A 17272-nucleotide genomic window follows, 5' to 3' on the forward strand; every position below is an offset into this window, starting at 1 on the left:
AATTCAATTTATAGAAAAAAAATTGTCCAAGTAGTGTGATGGAGTAGATGATGATGACAATTTGTATATAGTTTCAAAAAAATTGAAATATTTAGAAATAAACTTAAATAAGGAAGTGAAAGATTTACACACTAAAACTTATAAAACTTTGCTAAAATAAAAAGGATACCAGTAAATGGGAAGTCATTTCATGTATTTGGGTTGGAAGAGTTGATATTGATCAGGTGTCTATATCACCCTTCTCTAAGGAAGATATGCAAATAGCATATCTTTTTATGTTCAACATCTCCAATTATTAGGTAAAAAGAAATTAAAAAATGCAATGAGGCACCATGTCACACCCGTTGCAAGTACCTAATATGATGGTTGTTATATAATAGATGGTCAGTATGTAGTTGATAAATGAGTTAATTAATCCTGCATTTAAAGAATGTCAATAGACTGTATTGTAAAGAAGTACATGTTGGATTTGCCAAGGTTGTTATAAATTTTTCTAATCAATTTGAATTTGAGTGTCTCCCTATAGAGTGCTTCACTATATGAAAAATTCAGAAATATTATAAGATGGAGTAAGGCTGTTTTAGTACTTGGACATCACAGTCTGGATTTTCAATTCAAATTAGTGTATTTCTCATACCTAGAAAAGATCTTGCAGACAAGACCAGCCAGGAAAGCTCTAGAAGGGAATAATTATTTTATTTTAATTGAAATATAACTTCATCTATACTATAAAATGCACATTTTGTAGGTTTATACTTAAGTACTTTTCTTTTCTGATCTATTAAAGATATTCTTTAAAATTTCAATTTTCAATTTTTCATTGATATTGTAAGAAAACATAATTGATTTTTCACACTAATATGTTACCATGGTATCCTGATGACAATCATTAGTTCCAGGGGGATTTTGTAGAACACTTGATATTTTCCATGCAGACACTTATATCACTAGTTTTTTTTTGAAGAAATAATTGACAAATCAAGTTGTTTAAAGTGAACAATATTTAATATATGAATACATTGTGAAAAAATTTCTCCCATTGAGTTAAATAACACCTTCATCATTTCACATATTTACCACTGTGAGAATATTTAAGTTTTATTCTCTCAGCTATTTCAATTACACAGCATGGTGTTATCAACTTAAATGTAATAAAGAACACATTATTATATATTACATTATTACTTGACACACTAGGCTCTACTTCTGGGAGTAAAGAATAAGAGTGAGCTTTCCAACATAATTTTGCAAGCAGCTCATGATGTCCTATGACAAAGAAATGTATTACATAAACTTTGTAGTAAGAATTCAGCCTCAGATTTAATACATCTGAAATATTCCCCAAGGTTCTGTAGAGCTCATCCCTTGGAAATCTTGAGTATTTACTCTCATATTAGAGTTTCATAAGCAGTCACTGAAAATTTTCATAAACATTACCAATGCAGGGGGTGAAAAGTAGTGTCAAATTGGAACAAAAAAGAAAATGATATATTCTCAAATTGATCTAGGCAACAAGGAGAGCCTGCAGTGTATTTCTTGAAACTAAGGATATACAAAATTTATCTTTCTGCTTTTTGAAACTGAAAAGTACTATTATGGTTTCAAACAATTTGATTAGTGGTAATAACTGTAGTAATATTCACAGTAAAAGTTCTTGTAGCCATAAGTTTCTATGTATTAATATATATTTATATAAAATAGTAATATTATATTTATAAAGATAAATATCTTTCCTGTTTCCTTAAGTTATAATTCTGGCCAAAGGCCAGAATATAGACTAAATTATTGTCTTCCTTCATTTCAGTTTACAAATTTTTCATTTCTCAGATTTTCTTTCCCCATACTCCAAATGATTTCAGATTCACTTTGCTCTGAAAGCGACCCACGGTTTGAAATTTCCTGGTTCTTATTTCTTGAAAGTAACTCATGATGTAACAGAGTGCTTTCTGGCTATCTGCCTTCAGGCAAGGGATACCTTTCTCTTCCAAAAGAGGGCTGAGTTTCAGCAGTGTAATGACCTCTCTGGGGCAAGGTCTGAAAATTGCACTGGGATCAGGTAAGATTCTAAGGTCAAGGAAAACAACAGCTCAAGACTGGTGATGAAAGACAGTAACTAATGTGTTTTCAAATTCAAAGCCTGGCAGAAAAGGCTCTTTCATCCACTGATTTTAAATTCCAGCCAGCTGTTTTTCTGGGTAAGTTTCTTTTCCATAAATTAGGATCTGTGTATTGCTCAGAGTTTCTAATTGCAGCAAATTTTAACAGAAGTGAAAAGGGTAGTGAATCAAATAATCTTGATCCTGTATCTCTCAGTAACAAACTTTCTTTTGGCATGCCAACTTTTTTCTCTTATTCAAATTTATCAATAACAAGACAGATAGATTAGACTCATGTCATTTAATGATGGAAGAGACTGCAAAAATAATCTACTACTATCTTCTTAGTTACAGGTTAAGAAAATTCAGAACTGACACGTCCCAGTTAATTAGTGGCAGGACAAGATGAAAATAAGGTTTTCAGCTTCTTCTCTCAATGTTGACCTACAAAGTAGTTCTAACATTGCTTTGTTCATTAAAAATAAGAGGAGACAGTCTTTTGGTTTGGAAAGTGTATGTGCGTGTGTTTGCAATTTGAGCAGGAGAGCTTGAAATATATAGAAAGGAAGTCAAAGATAGAAGCAGCTTTGATATCTCTGGTCTTGTTACCACTGTAATTACAACTCTTATGCTTCCCCTGAAATACAGTCTATTCTTTGTTGTGGTATTAAACCCTCATATTTTCATCTCTTGTTTCTAACACTTTACCCTACTTCCTTTTAAGATATCTTCTTATTCCTTTATCTTCCATTTAGAGACCAAGAATGAACATTTTCTAATCTGATTATCATAGAAAGATAAATTGAATAAAATGTGTGCTCGTGCTGTCTTAGAAGCTACTTTTAATCTAAAAACTTTTAGAAAACTTTTCTTATCCATATGTTTTTCATATACCTAATAAGACTTTAAAGGGAGGACCTGATTATTTCTCAGTAGAAGTGGCTAAATCAATTTAAATAAGTGAAATATTGACTCCATCAAGGTCTTCACATCATTGGAAAGTCATTTCATCCACCTGCATCAATGTCCAATATCATGGGTCAAATTGAGGAAGGTTATTCTGCTTCAGAGAATCCATTATCTCCAAGATTTTTAACCTCTTCTTCAGAAACTTCCCTCATTTCTGTATTTTTGTTTTAGACATCTTTGAGTGGGTAGTAATATACCTTTGTTTTCATGGAAATTCTCTCTGTATGAGTTCAAACATTTGCTACCAAACACTGAGTGTTTACTTTCTCCCATACTTTGTACTGAGTTTTTCATTTGTAAACTTATTTAGCCCTCCCAATACTCAATGAGTTAAACGATATTATTACTTCCATTTATACTTAAGTAAATCTACAAAACTTGGACAAGATTCCATGTGAGGTAAATGCATAGGTGATATTATATTTCAAAATTTCTATCCCATGATTTTAAATACTGAGTTTTTTGTTTGTTTGTTTGTTTGTTTTATGAAATGATCAGTCACCTGAAGCCATAAGGGAAGACAGAGGAAAAGCTCAGGAAACAAATGCCAGTAGGTCCTAAAGACCTGAAGTACAGCAGGCTTTATAAGGTCAAATAAAACAAACACCTAGGTGATAAGATGATGGGGCTGGGGTGGGGGCATGTGAGACCAAAGGAGGAGATGGAGGTAGGGAGCTTAAGCCAAGGCCTTTACTAGGATTTCCACAGGAAAGCAAGATGGGGAGTGTGAACAGTTTAGAACTGGATAGTTTGAATAATTTTGGTGGACTTTGGGTATAGGTGTGATGTCTTGCTTGGTACCTAACAGCAATATGATTAAGGCAGAGGAATATTGCTTCCTGGAGGGCATGGGACAGACACAGGCATGAGAATTATTTAGTTTGTATATTAAAGCAATACTCCTGGCTGTGCCCTTTGCTATCTCTAATAATTGGCTAGCTCAGACAGGGAAGGGCAGTCTCTCCCCAGCAAGAAAGGTTTTTTAAGATGTTAAAAATTATAATACATAATTATATACATATATAAATATATGTGTACATATATAGATATGCATACACATATATAAGATAATATATATTTCTTTTTTAACAATAAAAAACCCAACTAATTTTTATTTCTTGATACTTTATTTATTTTTTTAATTTTATTTTAATCATTGTTTAAATAGTTTTCTCCCTTTTACTCCCAATCCAGCCCCCTCCCAATCCTCCCCACTTCCCTCCCATTACCACCCTCCCCCTAGTTTTTGTCCATGTATCCTTTAAGTTTGTTCCCATGAACCCTACCCAATGTCCCCTAAAATTCCCTCTTCTCTCCCCTTTGGTCACTGTCAGCCTGTCCTCTATTTCAGTGTCTTTGGTTATATTTTGCTTGTTTCTTTGTTTTGTTATTTAGGCTCCTGTTAAAGGTGAGATCATATGGTATTTGTCTTTTACTGCCTGGCTTGTTTCGCTTAGCATAAGCTTTCCAGCGCCATCCATGCTGTTGCAAAGGGTAGGAGCTCCTTCTTTCTTTCTGCTGCATAGAATTCCATTGTGTAAATGTACCATAGTTTTTTGATCCATTCATTTACTGATGGGCATCTTGGTTGCTTCTAGCATCTAGCTATTGTAAATTGTGCTGTTATGAACATTGGGATGCATAGGTTCTTTTGGATTGGTGTTTTAGTATTCTTAGGATATAGTCCCAGCAGTGGAATTGCCGGGTCAAAAGGCAGATCCATTTTTAGTTTTCTGAGGAAGTTCCATACTGTTTTCCATAGTGGTTGTACCAGTCTGCAGTCCCACCAACAGTGCACTAGGGACTCCTTTTCTCCACAACCTCTCCAACAATTGCTGTTTGTTGCTTTGTTTATGATTGCCATTCTGACTGGTGTGAAGTGGTATCTCATTGTGGTTTTAATTTGCATCTCTCTGATAGCTAGCGATATTGAACATAGTTTCATGTGTCTTTGGATTTTCTGTATGTCCTCCTTGGAGAAGTGCCTGTTCAAGTCTTTGCCCATTTTTTAATTGGATTCCTTGTCTTCTTAGAGTGGAGTCGTGTAAGTTCTTTATATATTTTGGAGATTAAACCCTTGTCTGAGGTATCATTGGCAAATATGTTTTCCCATACAGTTGGTTCTCTTTTTATTTTGATACTGTTTTCTTTAGCTGTGCAGAAGCTTTTAATTTTGATCAGGTCTGATTTGTTTATTCTTTCCTTTATGTCCCTTGCTCCAGGAGACAAGTCAGTAAAAAAGTTTCTGCATAAAATATCTGAGATTTCCCTACCTATGTTCTTCTCTAGAACTTTAATGGTGTCACATTTTATATTTAAGCCTTTTATCCACCTTGAATTTATTTTTGTATATGGTGTAAGTTGGTGCTCAAGTTTCATTTTTTTGTACATGGCTGTCCAGTTCTCCCAACACCATTTGTTGAAGAGGCTATTTTTACTTCATTTTATGTTGCTGCCTCCTTTGTCAAATATTAATTGACCATAGAGACTTGGGTTTATTTCTGGGCTCTCTGTTCTGTTCCATTGGTCTATGTGCCTGTTTTTATGCCAGTACCAGGCTGTTTTCATTACAGTGGCCTTGTAGTATAGTTTAGTGTTGGGTATTGTGATCCCTCCTACTTTACTCTTCTTTCTCAAAATTGCAGCAGCTATTTGGGGTCATTTATGATTCCATATAAATTTTTGAAGTGTTTGTTCTATGTCTGTGAAATATGCCATTGGTACTTTAATAGGAATTGCATTGAATGTGTAAATTGTTTTTGGTAGTATGGACATTTTGATGATATTAATTCTTCCAATCCATGAACACGGTATATGTTTCCATTTGTTTGTGTCTTCTTTGATTTCTTTCCTGAGTGTTATGTAGTTTTCTGAATACAGGTCTTTTACCTCTTTGGTTAGGTTTATTCCTAGATATTTTATTTTTCTTTTTGCTATTTCAAATCGGATTTTTTCCTTGATCTCTGCTTCTGCTGTTTCATTGTTAATGTACAGAAATGCCTTTGATTTCTGGATATTGACTTTGTATCCTGCTGTTTTTCCAAATTCATTTATTAGGTCAAGCAATTTTCTGGTGGAGTCTATAGGATTTTCTATATACACTATCATGTCATCTGCAAACAGTGACAGTTTTGTTTCCTCCTTTCCGATTTGGATGCCTTTTATTTCTTGTCTGATGGCCAGTTTTGGCCACAGTTTTACTGTGGCCAAAACTTCCAGTACTATATTGAATAGAAGTGGTGAAAGTGGACAGCCTTGTCTTGTTCCTGATCTTAGTGGAAAGGATTTTAATTTTTGCCCATTGAGTATGATGTTGGCTGTAGGTGTCTCATATATGGTCTTTATTATGTTGAGGAATGCTTTCTCTATTCCCACTTTGCTGAGTGTTTTTATCATGAATGGGTGTTGTACCTTATCAAATGCCTTTTCTGCATCTATTGATATGATCATGTGGTTTTTATCTTTGCTTTTGTTTATGTGATGTATTAATTTACTGATTTGCGAATATTGTACCTTCCTTGCATCCCTGGAATGAATCCCACTTGGTCATGGTGTATGATCTTTTTAATGTATTGTTGGATGTGGTTTGCCAGTATTTTGTTGAGGATTTTAGAGTCAATGTTCATCAGTGATATTGGCCTGAAGTTTTCTTTCTTTGTTGTGTCTTTATCTGGTTTTGGAATTAGGATGATGTTGGCCTCATAAAAAGAGTTTGGGAGTCTCCCATCTTTTTGGACTTTTTGGAATAGTATGTGAAGGATAAGGTTTAGCTCTTCCTTAAATGCTTTGTAGAATTCTCCTGTGAAACCATCTGGCCCAGGGCTTTTGTGTGTTGGGAGTTTTTTGATTACTGCTTCAATTTCTTTTGTTGTTATTGGTCTGCTCAGGCTTTCTGCTACTTTTTCATTGAGTTTTGGAAAATTTTATTTTTCTAGAAATTTGTCCATTTCACCTGGGTTTTCAAATTTCTTGGCATACAGTTCTTGGTAGTAATTTGTTACAATCCTTTGTATTTCTGTGGTATCTGTTGTAATCTCTCCTCTTTCTTTTCTGATTGTGTTTATTTGGGTCTTTTCTCTTTTCTTCTTGATGAGTCTGCTTAAAGGCTTGTCGATTTTGTTTATCTTTTCAAAGAACCAGCTCTTGGATTCATTGATCCTTGGAATTGTGCTTTTAGTCTCTATGTCGTTTAATTCTGCTCTGATCTTGGTTATTTCCTTCCTTCTGCTTGCTCTGGGCTGTCTTTGTTGCTGTTCCTTGAGTTCCTGTAGACGTAGGGTTAGGTTGTTTGTTTGGAATGTTTCTCACCTTTTTAGGTGGGCCTGTATCGGTATGAACTTCCCTCTCAGGACTGCCTTGGCTGTGTCCCATAAATTTTGGGTTGTTGTGAGTTCATTTTCATTTGTTCCAGAAACGTTTTTATTTCTTCCCTAATATCATTCTTGACCCATTCATTGTTTAATAGCATGCTATTTAATCTCCATGATTTTGAGTGTTTTGGTTTTTTTCCCTTGGGGTTGGTTTCTAGCTTCAGTCCCTTGTGGTCTGAGAAAATGCTTGGTATGATTTCAATTTTCTTGAATTTGTTGAGACTTGTTTTGTGTCCTATCATGTGGTCCATCTTTGAAAATGTTCCATGTGCATTTGAAAAGAATGTATATTTAGCTTCTTTTGGGTGGGGGGCTCTGTATATATCAGTAAAGTCCATTTCATCAAGGGTATTGTTCAATGCCACATTATCTTTGTTGATATTTTGTTTGGAAGATATGTCCATTTTTGACAGTGGGGTGTTAAAATCCCCCACTATAATTGTGTTGCTGTCCATATCTTTCTTGAAGTCCTCTAAGATTTTCTTTATGCATTTGGGTGCTCCTATGTTAGGTGAATATATAATTACAATATTTATGTCTTCTTGGTGGATTCTTCCCTTGAGTATTATGAAGTGACCTTCTGGGTCTCTCTTTATGGACCTTTTTTGGAAGTCTATTTTGTCTAATATGAGTATTGCTACCCCGGCTATTTTTTCCTGTCCATTTGCTTGGAAGATTTGTTTCCAGCCCTTCACTTTCAGCCTGTGCAGGTCTTTTGTCCTGAGATGGGTCTCCTGTTGGCAGCATATATGTGGATCATTTTTTCTTATCCATTCAGCTATTCTATGTCGTTTGATTGGAGCATTTAATCCATTTATGTTTAAGGTTATTATTGATAGGTACTTATTCATTGTCTTTTATGTATGTGTGTTCCTCTCTCTCTCTCTCTCTTTTCCTTCCCTTCCTTAAAGCAGTCCCTTTAGAATCTCTTGCAGAGCTGGTTTGGTGGAGGTGTATTCTTTTAGACTTCTTTTGTCTGGGAAGCTCCTTATTTGGCCTTCTATCTTGATTGAGAGCCTTTCTGGATAAAGTAGCCTTGGGTGCAAATCTCTGGTTCTCATTACTTGGAGTATTTCTTGCCATTCTCTTCTGGCTTGAAGTTTTTCCATTGAGAAGTCAACTGTTAGCCTTATTGGGGCTCCCTTGTATGTTACTTCCTATTTCTCCCTTGCTGCCTTTAAGATTCTCTCTTTGTCTTGAAATTTTGCCATTTTAATTATGATGTGCCTTGAGGAGATAATATATATTTCTATAAAATAATGTTACTATATTTTATATTATGTATATAAATATATGTCAACATATATTATGTAATATACATTCATTCATATTTAGGGTCTGGCACTAATACCCCTTTTTTATTACAAAATCTTTTATTACAAAGTCATAAGCATGTAATTATGTAACATAATATCATACTCTCAAGCACACCATATGTCATTTTAGGTGAAATATTCAAATTAAAGCTATAAATTATTACACCCATATTAGTACCCCGTCAACCACACTTAAGCAGGTATTACTTCTGCCAAACGCTGTATTATATATAATACACAAACAATATTACATAGAAGAAAAGGAATTTGATAAACTCATTATCACCTATAATTGTGCACTTGGAGCTAAATTTTACTTTTATCTTTACATGGTCAGACAATTTATAAATAATTATCTAGGATATATTGTCTTTTACACATCAAAGCTATTTCTTTATCTGCTTATGTCACATTAACAAGATGTATCCATAATTGTCCCAATCACTTCTAGGGAATCTCCTTCTTAACCTCATTTTATATGGACAACAAAGAGAATTTATTATCACATAATTTTTAATCATTTCAGTCTATATCTCTTTATTGCCTTAGACATAGTCTACTGATTAATGTAACTACTGAGTCTCATATAATGAGACCTCCTTCTTTTCATCAACTATTAAAGTATTTTATTACATTGGGGACTTTCAAGTTATGTCCTCTTTTATATTCCTACTGACTGTGAACCTGTATTTTTTCTATAACTTTACAGCAGTAATCTCTCTAGTTTTCTTTTAAATAGAAATATATAAAGTCCCACTTATAGTGGTATTCCTTATTCAATGTATTTGGCTATGAAAAAATCATAGGTAAGATAAAAGAAAACCTTCAAATGATGTTAAGTGTGTAAATTGATTAATGAAAAATAAAAAAGAGAGTATATAAAGTTATCTTAAGCTTTAAAAAGTTGACTTCTAAAGAAAAAGAATTGGGCAATTATTAGAATATCAGGAGTTCAGAGCAGAAATGAAGTGAAATGATATAATAAGAGATATCAGAATTTACTTTTACTTCCAACTTGTAAGAGTAAAACAAAAGAAAGCCTAACTTAGGTTAGGTTGAATTCCATTATAAATGGTAGACAGGCCCACAGTCAATCTGCTTTTTTGTATCTGAAACACATTAATATCATAAAAATATTTAAGTTACAAGGTTTAGCCAAAAGGCCAGTTTGTGTATGTTACAATTCTATCCTAACTGATTCTGCCTTCTAACTAAGGTAACTTTCCATCTATCTTCTTAACTTTCTGTCTCCTTTAAGATCTGCGAGGATTTACATCACCTACCCCATTCTCTTACACATCCACATATTATTCTAATAGTCCAGAATTATCTTAGTAAGCAAAATATGCTTCTCCACTGCTGATAAAAAAAGACAACTCTTCCACCTCACTTCCAATAACCAGGATAATGAGCCTGCACAGAGGCAACTTAACCATTATTTTCTGAAAAAACAAAACTACTCACTCCCCTGAGAGTCAATTTGTTAGATTTGTGGGGAGGTATTTTTCTTCCTATACTGGAGAAAATGGAAAGAATGGGAAAATCAGCCACTATCTGGATATTCTGACCTTTGAACAAAATGAACAAGGCTATGAGATTAAGGATTCAATCTATAATTTCAAATGTCACAGATAAATTTTGCCTAATCTGAAATGTGTCTGGAGTTTGAAAATGGATATAAACAAAAACAAAAAATCTCGTGACACTGTCTGAGAACACTTCAAAAAATAGCAAGATCAATGCTGTTATAATTTCAATTTCTACAATTTCTAGGTAACAAACACTGGATTTATCTTTCTTATTCACAAATACCCACATTGACTTTGGAAAATATATTCATGAACTCTCTTTTGATACTGACTTAAATTGATTTCCCCAAATTCAAGGTCATGTGGCCACATTTTCATCATGTTTTTCATGCCTTTCTTTCTTCCTGTCCATATTTTTTTTTCTCTGAATAGGTAATAGAATCAGTGGTGAGGAAAGGATTTACCAACTTGATGGAATTTACCAACATGTCATATCTGAACCCAAAGACAGTGATTCTGATTGGGATCCCTGGACTACAGCATGTGCAGTTTTGGATTGGATTTCCCTTTCTTGGTGTATGCCTGGTGGCTCTGCTGGGAAACATTTTCTTGTTAATCATCATCCCTACAGAACGCAGTCTTCACCAACCTATGTACATCTTCCTGGCAGTGCTGGCAGCCACTGACCTAGGTCTCTGTGCAGCCATTGCTCCAAAGATGTTGGCCATCTTCTGGTTTGGCTCTTGTTCCATGGCTTTTGATGCCTGCCTCACCCAGCTCTTCTTCATTCATGCCTTGCAGGGTATGGAATCTGGCATTCTGTTGGCCATGGCCTTTGATCGCTATGTTGCCATCTGTGATCCTTTGAGGTACACATCCATCCTCACACCTTTCTTTTTAGTTCTGACAATTCTGATGCTGGCAATCCGGACAACAGTGCTTGTTGGGATTTTGCCCATTCTACTTAAACGACTACAACTTTTCCAGTCTGTGGCTATTGGTCATTCCTACTGTGAGCATATGGCTGTGGTCAAGCTGGCTGCAGAAGATGTCCATATCAACAAGTCATATGGGCTCTTTGTAGCTTTTGCAATTCTAGGTTTTGACATGATCTTTGTCTTGATCTCCTACATTCTAATTTTTCAGGCTGTTTTTCATCTTTCCCAGAAGGAGGCACGACATAAAGCATTCAGCACCTGTGCTGCCCATATTGTTGTCTTCCTGGAGTTTTATATCCTTGCCTTTTTTTCCTTCTTCAGCCACCGCTTTGGACATGTGTCACCCCATGCCCATATCCTATCATCTACCATCTATCTTCTTGTGCCTCCTGCACTTAACCCCATTGTCTATGGTGTGAAGACCAAAGAGATCCGCAGGAGAGTCAAACAGATTTGTATCCTAAAGCCTGACACACAGAAGTGATCCGAAAATACTGTAGTATGACATAGGAAATGTATGTATTTATCTGTTTAAGATGGAAACTCCATCTTGTACCATGTCTATCCTGGTGAAGTTTTTATATTATAATGATCTTCCCTAAATAATCCATATTCCTGAAACAAGAACACTCAGAATATGAGATAAATTTTAGTGAAAATATTTATGTATATCATAAATTCCTATTATCTTCCATCTCTCCCTTTCTTCTTTTATCTTTTCTTATAATCTTGGTATGATAATAAATAATATAGTTTTGTATCTACCATAATTGGTGCTAAAAAAAAGTACCCTTCTTTCTTCATGTGGTGGAAAACTTTGTGAATCATCTACAAACTAAACATATTTGTACTTTTTTCTTGAATTGAAAGTGACCAAGTTTACTTAAAAAATCTTATAATTTTTACCATTATGAAAACAGAATGTGAAGGCTTTGGTGACTGGCTCCTCAATTATGAGAAGAATGTGCTGGACAAACTACATTTTTGTGGCCACCAAATTTTATATATTTCAAGAGTTGATTATAAAATGGTGAAATTCACTATTGCTAAGAAGTATAGGGAAACGCACTGCTCCTGAAGTAAAAATGTGTTTGTGTGAATAAAAATCTCTCTATCAATGAAGATCTTGAAATAGTGAGTGAATGATCCTGTATAAGGTGGCATTCTTCATATGGCAGGTGGGGTTTCAAGAATATTATAGCAGTTGTAAGTCCCACTGGCTGGGTTGGGTCAGATATATCAGAAACCATTGTCAGCAATAAATATATTTGCAATATATTTGCATATAGTGTCTAAATAAAGACACTCTTCATTCACAGCGTAGAGAGTAGAAGATGTCACATTTTGAAGGATATTATTATTATTGGCAGGTACCAATTGTAGCTATAATTATTTTTAGTAGGTGGAAATGTAAATTGATAAATAGATGGTTGTTGGAGTGTTTACTTAGGAAAAATAAGTACTTCTTTCCTCTATGTGGCTTATCACTCCAAACTTTGCCCAATCTAGCATTTTTTTTTTCTGTAATAGTACCTGCAGGGGATTGGGAGTCTTCACTGTGAAGCAGGGGCCAGAAGATAAGCTAAATGCCTGAGTTACAGGAGGAAACTGGTGTCATGCTGAAAAAAGGGATGTTGTCTTGGAAAGAAAGAGATGTGTCCTGGGTCCATGGATCTCTATAAATCTCTGATACATAAGCCAGGTGCTTTTGCTATGTTGGAATCTCCGGAGGAAAAAATCTAATTCACAAAACTGAGAAAAGACCATATCCATACATGAGAATTGATGTGGATTGTGAAAGGCAATCCATTGGTGAATAATGATTGAGATGTTTGGTAACATAATTTAGAACCTAGAGAGAAAGTAAAAACTAAAAAATTGTATTATGTTTTGCAAACTATATTTTTTAAGCATGGCTATAAGTATATCATTCATATGTGATCTTGTCACACCCTCATGAAGAATGAACTGTTTTATCCCTGGCTGGGTAGCTCATCTGGTTAAAGCATAATCCCTATATGCCAAAATGCCAAGGTTGTGGGTTTGATCCCTGGTCAGGGCGCATATAAGAATCAACCAATGAATGCTTAAATAAGCAGAATAACAAATTGATATCTCTCTCTTTCAAATCAATAAAAATACAACAAATTAAAAGTGAACGCTTCTATACCTTTCAATAAATGTGAGACCTGGCAACTGCTATGAATGCAGCAGAAGTCCATATGTGCCAGTTCTTGGAGAGTCCTTAACTGATATTGTACCTCTTCTTATTTTTATGACACCATGTAAAAACCCCCTGGGTTATATTGTGATGGAAAGGAATCAGTGTGGAGGTGAACTGAGGTGCCTGACATCTGAGTGAAAAAGAGGCCTTGTCCCTGGACCTGGATTCCTATTCCAAACACTATCTGCAACTGTTTGAGGGACTCCAAGTGAGAACTGCACAGCTGAGTCCAAGCAATCAACGGAAACTTGAGGAAAAAAAGTCATAAACTATTGTTCAAAGCCACTAAGTGTTGGGGCATTGTATTACACAAAAAATAAACACATAAGGGAAAATGATGTCAAGTGTTAAATTCTGCAGTAACAAAAGCCTAAAACATGCAGCATTGGCTTTGAGAGGATATACAGAAGCTTAAAGGGTGCTAATGCCTATGAAGGCTTTAAATAGAGTGACAAAATTGTTATTGTGTACCAGAGAATAAAGGTATATGTGCTTGGTAATAATGGAACAATCAACAAAACTGTCACCCTTTTTCACATAGGAAAAAAATATATATATCCCCAATGAACCTATGGGTTTGATAAGTGAAATTTCCAGAGAATGTTGAAAGTACCACATCTAATAAAATATGTATAGAAAAAGATGAGTTAAAGAAGTTTTTAACTTTCAAGTAGGCCTCAGAGAAACCATAAAGGCTTCTGGTCATTCTGAGTTCGAACACAAAACTCTTTCTCATTCACTTTTTCTTTAGACATTATATACTTAAAGGCTGAGCTGGCCTCTGGGAAAAAATGATGTGTTTTTAAGACACTTTGTTATTCAGAAGAACTGCCAGGTTAGACTGAAAAGGATAGTGACATCTAAAAATGAAAAGGATCATTGCAATCCCCAACCTATTGACTTAGAAAGATGAAGTGAAAATGTGAGTCGTTTTTAAAAAAGTGATAACTCAAAGTATAAAGCCTAGATCCTAGAGGATAAAACCAAGAACCACAGAGGGAAAAAGAATTATCCTTATGGAGCAAAATAGGAGTCCAAATCAAGAAACTGGCAATTTGTGCCTTAAATTTCAGTATGCTATTCTCCAGCAACTGCATGTTCCATTTTTCTCCCTCTCTGCAATAGATTGTTTCTGCAGTTATCCTTTTGCTGTATTAACATTGTATGTTGGCAATGTAAAAAACAAATGACTTATCTCTTCCATTAATATGCATTCAGAGAAAGAGAAATCATATTTCAAGAACTATATCCAAAGAACCACACAAATGAAAGCTCAGATATAATTTAGATGATGAAAATTTGGATGAATGCCAAAATAGCATGACACTTGAAAGTTTCGAGGAGGTGTGAATGTTTGGTGGAAATGAGAGAAACTATGCCTAACTATCTTTGCCAAAGATACATAACAATGTCTTCTAAACTTTGAGTTTTTCTGCAATGCAACCATCAGGAGTCTATTTCTCATTCCCTTGACTTTGGTCAAATTCTATGACTGCTTTGAACAATAGAATACTACAGAAGTGATGCTGTGTAAGTCTTGTATATAAACCCTATTTAACCTAGTAGCTTCTGCTTTTTATCATTTGAAGTTCTAAAACATCAGGTGAGAAATTCAGGCTAATTCTAAGGGACAGAGGCTGGGGAGGAGTATTGAAGCACCAGGCTTGTCAATGTAGAAGCCATATTGGATGATTTCCATCTATATGAACTTTCTGAGAATTTAGCTGAAGCCCCTTTTTTTCATGCAACCATGTGAGAACTTAGAGTGAGAATGTTAAGCCCAGTCAAAACAAAATTCAAAACTTAGGTTCGTTTGTAATGTACCAAAAATTAATCAAAATAATTGGGAAGGGAGATTGTAGTTGAGGAAACACACTGCCCCACTGAAGGTGAAACAATGTGTTCTATGTAATATTCAGAAGTGGAGTTGAGATTTCCCTATGAAAGGATCCTCAATGGCAAAGAATGTTGGCCAGTCAAAAAAAAATGCTTCTTTTTTTCCCTCCCCCGCATCTGTCATTTCTCTGCCTCCTTTCTTTCCTTCCTGTCATCTTTCATTTCTTTCTTTTATTTTTAGCACATATATTAAATGTATAAGTTCATGCATTTTTTTATATTCACTTGCTTCATTCAAAGAAGTTATTTGAAATGGGCCTTGACATATTCAGCATGTTTCATATCATATACCACTGAAATTCTAGATGCTATAAAAATAAGTATAAACCAAAAATTCACCATTAATGTTTAAAAAGATCATATAAATAGGCAATTTTCATATTGTGTGCTATGTGTTATGACTGAGAAAGGATAAGATGACACCGGAGACCATTGAAAAGAATTCAGCATAAAGTGAAGGGAAAAAAAAGGCAGGAAGTTAGGAAAGGCTTAAAAAGGAAGTATTGTTTAACATGAGCTTTAAAAGTTGATAAAAAGCATGTAGATATAGCATTCTGAGGGTAGTTGTTAATGTATTTGAGCAAATTTATGTATCTGAAAATGGGTGCAGCCAAATTGGAAAAGGTTAATAGTGATTTTGCATATTTATTAATAAAATTCATATGTGTATCACATATATATGTAAATATGTTGTGGATTTATGCATATCTCAGGTAAGGGGTATGAATGTGTATAAATATAAGTATGATAACATGTTAGAGAGAGACAGAAAGATAGTGAGAAATGTTTATAAACAAATAAAATGATTGGAGATATGTATATGAAAGAAAAAGCATGTGTATTTATATATTGTTGTATGAAATAAATATCACCTGTGTGATGTTTGTTCCAGGTAGACCTGGGGGTATCTAAATTATGAACTTTAAGGATGGGGAAATGGTCATGATTTATACATATAGGTCACTTGGTTTATGAGTTGGTGTTTAGTAACATTTTTAAAAACTGAGACAACTGTTTAGGACTTGCTTATGTGTAGTGAAAAAAATCAATATCTGGGTACAGTCCTTGACCTTAAAGAAATGTCAGTGTAAGGGCAGTGGTAAGGCATGTAGACTAATATCTGAAGTAAAGGACAATTCACAGACTAATGAATATCACAGAGGCTGAAAGTGTTTGGCAGTACAAAAATGGAAGGTTGGTGTCATTTGAGGACAGGCATTAAGAAGAACAAATTAAAGAAAGTGTCCCTTGAGGTGGGAAGGATTTCAGCTAAGAAAAATCAAGGAGAAATGCCTCCCAAGTAGCACCAAAAATGAGCTAAAGTAGCAAGAAATGTGTAGTTTCTTTACAAATAAAGCAGTGGGTTTGCTGGATTGATGCCTGTCCTGTGATTTAGTGAAAATAAAGCACATGGAGGCCCCGGCTGGCATAGCTCAGTGGATTGAGCTCGGGCTGCGAACCAAAGTGTCGCAGGTTCGATTCCCAGTCAGGGTACATGCCTGGGTTGCAGGACATGACCCCCAGCAACCGCACATTGATGTTTCTCTCTCTCTATCTCCCTCCCTTCCCTCTCTAAAAATAAATAAATAAAATCTTAAAAAAAAAGAAAATAAAGCACATGGAAAAGCAGACTGGAGTTAAGTCATGCAATTATTTTAATGTCATGCAATGGAATTAAGACTTTATCTTGAGAAACAGGCTGTTGAAGATTTTAAGTACGTTAAAGAAGATATTTCTTTGGAAAATACAGCTCCATTTGCAGAGTTAATAACAACTTTGAATATTAGAGAAATTGATTATGTGAAGATTAGTCAAAATAATTTTAAAGTATAGAAATTTAAAGTGATAAAGCATAAGACAGAAAAAGATACTGGAGATGTGCAGAGAAACCCTGGTCATTATTTGGGTTAAGGGAAGCAAATAAAAAATCATTA

At 34.7% G+C, this 17272-nt stretch overlaps 1 protein-coding gene across 1 annotated transcript; it reads left to right on the forward strand.

Moving 5' to 3' along the window:
• Positions 1-2061: 2061 nt before the first annotated feature.
• LOC114498892 (olfactory receptor 52A1-like) lies at positions 2062-12423 on the forward strand. The gene is made up of 2 exons (XM_028514899.2): positions 2062-2195; positions 10713-12423. The coding sequence occupies exon 2, from the start codon at positions 10752-10754 to the stop codon at positions 11700-11702; it is 951 nt and encodes a 316-aa protein (XP_028370700.1). The 5' UTR covers positions 2062-2195; positions 10713-10751; the 3' UTR covers positions 11703-12423.
• The last annotated feature ends 4849 nt before the right edge of the window (positions 12424-17272 follow it).

This window comes from Phyllostomus discolor, chromosome 6 (assembly GCF_004126475.2).
Source record: "Phyllostomus discolor isolate MPI-MPIP mPhyDis1 chromosome 6, mPhyDis1.pri.v3, whole genome shotgun sequence".
NCBI lineage: Eukaryota > Metazoa > Chordata > Mammalia > Chiroptera > Phyllostomidae > Phyllostomus > Phyllostomus discolor.